Raw genomic sequence first — 5,769 nt, forward strand, 5'->3', positions numbered from 1 at the left:
GATAGGTCAGAGAGGAGGGTGAGGGAAGGTAGCACCCCCCCCTCTAACCTATCACCTCCATCCCCACCCCCATTCACTCTTTGCTACCTTCTCTCCAGCCCCCCGCCCCCATTTATCTCTCCATCCTGGAAGCTACCTGCCTCTATTCCTGATGAAGGGCTTTTGCCTGAAACGTTGATTTTCCTGCTCCTTGGATGCTGCCTGACCTGCTGTGCTTTTCCAGCACCACTCTGATCTAAACTCTATTGCCCCAGAGACCTATGTAGTGCTGCGGGGACTAAAGGTTGACATTTGGCCTTTGATAGGTGTTTCACTAATGTCCTTTAGAGGAGGAAACAACGTACTTACCCGGTCTGGACTATGTGTTACTCAAGCCCACAGCAACGCAATTGTCTCTTAACTGCCCCCCTGAAATGGCCTAGCAAACCATTCAGTTGTAACAATTGCTACAAAGTCTGAAAAAAGAAAGAAACTGGACGGTCAACCTAGCATCAACATAGACACTGGAAGCAACAAGGGCAAAACAGCCCTGCAATGTGCGACTTACTGACATCTTGGGATTAGTCGGAGAAAGTGAAGACTGCAGATCAGAGTTGAAGTGTAGTGCTGGAAAAGCCGGTGAGGCTTCATCCGAGGAGCAGGAGAGTTGACGTTTCTTCCTGATGAAGAGTTTATGCTCGAAATGGCAACTCCTGCCCCTCGGATGCTGCCTGATCGGCTGTGCTTTTCCAGCACCACACTGTTTGACTCTTGGGGCTAGTGCCAAGATTGGGAGTGCTTTCTTACAGACTAGTCAAGCTATTGTCTGATATTATCGTAGATATGATTCCTTGAGTATGACAATGTCTCAGGCACAACCATCACTATCTCTGGATATGATGTGTTCCAGTGGTGGTAGTACAGTGGTATATGTAGAATCATAGAATCCCTACAGTGTGGAAATAGGGCATTTGGCCCAGCAAGTCTACACCGACCCTCTGAAGAGTATCCCATCCAGATCCATTCCCCTACCCTGTTACTTTACATTTTCCTGACTATTGCACCTAACCTACACATCTCTGAACACTATGGACAATTTAGCATGGCCAATACACCTAACTTGCACATCTTTGGACTGGGAGGAAACTGGAGCACCACACAGACACAGGGAAGATTTGCAAACTCCACACAGTCGCCTGAGGCTGGGATTGAACCTGGGTCCCTGGCACTATGAGGCAGCAGTGCTAACTACTGAGCCATTGTCCCACAGGCTGACAAGCAGGGAGCAGGCTGGGGAAGGGGCAGGGGCAGGGAAGGTGGATTCAAGTCCCAGCCCTGCTGCAATCCCAATTCATTAATCCTGCAAGAGGATGGTGATTTTCCCCTAATAATGTTGTGTGACAGGGCAGACTTATATTGAAGGATAGGGAGTGAAACAAAAACAAAGCCCATGCCCACTTAACAAAACCAAATGAGTGCCTACTACTGGATTCCCTTCCATCCAGCACTCTTCAAACATTCCCCTACCCCAAAGAAAAAAATACATAGTTGGGAGGGAGTTGATCTGGAATCTTCAACTTGCACTCTGAACATTATGATGTCTTATGGCATTAGGTCAAATACAGGTGAGGAACCCTCCTATTGACTACGATGTATTTCCTTCCTTGGCTGATGAATCCATGTTGACCAATAGTTGGAAGAAGCACTGAAGGTGGCAAGGGTGCAGAATGTAATCAGGTTGGAGGATTTCAATGTCCATCACTGAGTGGTTCAGCAGCACGACTGATTGAGTTGGTTAAGTCCTAAAAACCACCAAGAGTAAGTGAGGGAACCAACAAGAATGATAAACATACTTGATCTCATCCTCAACAATCCCATGTTGCATCTGTCCATGACAGCATCAGTGAGAGTGACCAGCGCACAGTCCTTACAGAGACAAATTCCTTCCTTCACACTAATAACACCTTATGTTGTGTTGTGTGGCACTGTCATCATGCTAAATGGGACAGACATTGAACAAATCTAACAATTCAAGACTGGGCATCCATGAGGCATTGTGAGCCATCAGCAGTAGCAAATTCTTCTCCTGTGCAATCTGGGGGGCCCATCATATCCCCCACTCTACCATCACCATCAAGCCAGGGGATCAAACCTGGTTCAATGAACAGTGTAGGAGGGCATGCCAGGAGCAGCACCAGGCATTCCTAAAAATGAGGTACCAACCAATGCCAAATTGCGTAAGCAGAAAGTGATAAGACAGAACGAAGCAATCCTAGAACCAACTGATAAGATCTAGGCACTGCATTCCTGCCACATCCAATCATGAATGGTGTTAGACAATTTAAACAACTTTGGAAGAGGAGGCTCCACAAATATCCCCATCTTCAATGATGGCAGTGCCAAGCACATCAGTGCAAAAGGCAAGGCTGAAGAATTTGCAGTAATCTTAAGGCGGAATTGCTGAGAGGATGATCCATCTCTGCCTGTTCCAGTGGTGTCTCATGTCACAGATTCCAGACTTCAGCCAATTCAATTCATTCCAACTGATATCAAGAAACAGTTGGAGGCTCTGGATACTGCAGAAGTTATTGGATCTGACAAAATCTTCGAATAGAACTGAAGACTTGGGCTCCAGAACTTGCTGCATCCCTAGTCAAACTGTTCCAGTTTTGCCCTCAGTCAAATAGTTCAATACTTTTCTGGGTGATTTCTGACTTTTGGACATGCACTGTTTCAGCACCTGAGGAGATGCAGAAGGTGAACGTTGTGCAACTATAGATGAACATGCCCATTTCTGACGTAATGATGGAGGGATAGTCATTGATGTTTGGGCCTAGTACAATCCCCGATACACTCCTGAAGAGATATCTGAAAGTCTGAAAATTAAATGTATAGATCACACGAGTGGATAAATTATCTATATTCTTTTTGATTTCAGTAATGATGATATGCTGTTGTCGGTAAAGCAATGATTGTTTTTCCCTTCTTTTGATCTGGTGAATCTGGATTTTTTTTATTAGGACATTTTCTTTTGAGTTTTCTTGGTTATTTTTGTCTTTCACTCACCAGTGGGAAGGCTAAGGACAGATATTTTCAGTGGAGGTTTCTGATCTCTCTGCACTAACATTTGAACAAACTGCAACTGAACTAATTCAAGTGCTGTTGTCAGGCAACATTTCCTCAGAAGTTGGCTAGTGATGTATCAATCTCACTACTCGAACAGCAACAATGTCTTAAACAGCTAAAAATGTGCACCACTTAATATTTTGCAAAAGACACTCTTGGTATTCTAGCTATGTAGCAGCCCAACTTCTGTTTGATTTATAATCCAAAAAGAAAAATATGTGGACCTTTACTCTGCTGTTGTAACTTTAAGTATGGTTGAGTTTTTGTAAAGTTCAGATGTTGTGTGTACACAAAGTTAATAATTATATAATGCAATATCTTTATTTAACAGTGGTAAAAGACCAGCATTGATGCTGTCAACAGGAATCTATATGAGGTGTCCACATTATAGCACAGCTCCTCTGGTAAGATTTCTAGCAAGTTTTTGTAGTTGTGTTTGGTGCTTTACTTAATCTATAGAATCTGTCCTGTATAATTTTAATTAGAGTCTGTTGATGGGGAAAAAAAAGACATACAGTCAGAGCTTTTGTCTTCCAGTCATCAGACAGATGCAGGAATGTCAAACTTCAAAGGGAGCAACAATTTATACTACATAAACGAAGGGTGATGATTGGTTGTTGAAATGTTGCCCTGGAAAATGTACCAAGAAACCTGTTCCCCAGACTTGTACTAATTCAAAAAAGGTACAATGCCTAGCCATGATCCATTTTACAGTAGAAGACAGTTCCCTGTGTTTGTGTATCTCTAGCTTATTTGCAGGTGTAAGTGAGCCATATTGTACACAAGCTGAAAAATATGTTGCTGGAAAAGCACAGCAGGTCAGGCAGCATCCAAGGAGCAGGAGAATCGACTTTTCGGGCATAAGCCCTTCATTCCAAGAAGGGCTTATGCCCGAAACGTCGATTCTCCTGCTCCTTGGATGCTGCCTGACCTGCTGCGCTTTTCCAGCAACACATTTTTCAGCTCTGATCTCCAGTCCTCACTTTCTCCATATTGTACACAAGGCTGATAACCAATTCAAAATTATCAGTGTAATCTATGGCACATTCACGATTATTCAGTCTGCACCCTTCTGTCCTGTCGTGTAAATTGTTCTTCATTTAGCAATTTGGCATTCTTGCATCTGTACTGATGAATATAAGAGGAAAAGCTTTGACAATGTTTTTTTTTCAAGCAGTATTCAAATTTTATGTTACCAAATAATTATTAGTTGATTGTCATGAAATCTAGACCTAAAGTTCAAATATAACATCAATCAAAATAGAATTTTTAAATTGTACATTCATCATACCCTATATATGAATTATTTTATGAGAAACAGAAATATGTGAGAACCTTTTCAGAAAATGCTGAGTTTGAGTAGAAATATGAATAATACCTCTGTATTTATAACAATGTATCTTGGGCATGTACATCTGTGGAAGTTACGACACAATCAGTTCAGTAAGTCCATCCCAAAGTTACCTTTGATGTGAAGAAATATCATACCACGTTTTCTCACCCTATTACCAAAACCTTCATCCAAACATGAAAAATCAGAGGGAATGTAGGTTCCAACCCTGCTTTGGAAAGCCATGTTTTGAATTTCTTCCTCTGGTGAGAAGCACAAAAACTACATGCACTACACTAATTAATATCCTTTTAAGGGTTTATATAGGCTCAGAATTTCCCCTCTGGTTTTGTATTCAATATTTCTAAAGACAAGTTTTGAGATTATTAGTTTGAAATACTGCCTTTAACACCTGTAACGCTATGTCTCCATTGGTCTGTCTTACCAATATTTCTTACCAACTTCCTAAATTGGTCTCATCTGCAAACGTCAAAACAAATATCTTTAAATCTTATATCCAAATCATTGATATTTACAGTGAATAGTCTTTAGACATAGATGGCAGAATAACTTTAATGACAATATTTTCAGTTTATTGAAAATCATTTTAGTTTGCAGTCATTCTGGCAAATGTACAAGTAAGAAATCTTTATTTGTTCAGTTTTCATTACCCGTCAATGCTTCAAAATCACCCATTTTGTCAGACTAAAACTTAACATAGTTATGAAGCTGTTCTGCAGTGTTGATGGTGCAACTTTTAAATAAGTTAATATAAAATTCTGCTGATGCCTTACCTGCTTGTTTCAGGTTGGGATCACGATACTCAATTTTTTAAAGGAAGGGTAAAATGTTTCCGGTGTTTTGGTCAAAGTTAGTTTCTCAGTTAACATTACTAAAATAGATTGACTATTTTTTATTTGTTGGAATCATGGTATTTACAAATTAACTGTTGTCTTTACCTAAAAGACTCTGAATACATTTCAAAAGTAATTCATTTTCTGCAATACATTTTTGGAATATTCTGTGGTATGAAATGTGCAATAAAAAGCAGCTATGGATGATTAAAACATTTTCTAGTTGCCTCTGTTTACTTTGTACTTTATATATCGTGCAGATTTAAATCTGTCATGTTTTGAAATACTTGCTCCTTTGAAACTATGAGACTTTTCACTTTAAAGAAGTTGTCTTTGTAATTAATTATTTTGTTTGGATGCTTTATGAATTTGTTATTGCAGGTAGCAGTAACAGATGAGCCTGATGCCCTATATAGGAAGATTTCTGTGTTGGTAAAGGGCCATGATAAAGCTGTACTGGATAGCTATGAATATTTTGCT

General features: G+C 40.3%; 1 protein-coding gene across 1 annotated transcript in view; it reads left to right on the top strand.

The window, feature by feature from the left end:
* Positions 1-5,769, top strand: part of mrps10 (mitochondrial ribosomal protein S10) — a 22,094-nt gene that overhangs the window by 13,598 nt on the left and 2,727 nt on the right. Inside the window, exons 3-4 of the mRNA XM_043696766.1 lie at positions 3,437-3,509; positions 5,671-5,766. Coding sequence (XP_043552701.1) covers positions 3,437-3,509; positions 5,671-5,766 — 169 coding nt within the window. The remainder of the gene's footprint in view (positions 1-3,436; positions 3,510-5,670; positions 5,767-5,769) is intronic.

This window comes from Chiloscyllium plagiosum, chromosome 9 (assembly GCF_004010195.1).
Source record: "Chiloscyllium plagiosum isolate BGI_BamShark_2017 chromosome 9, ASM401019v2, whole genome shotgun sequence".
NCBI lineage: Eukaryota > Metazoa > Chordata > Chondrichthyes > Orectolobiformes > Hemiscylliidae > Chiloscyllium > Chiloscyllium plagiosum.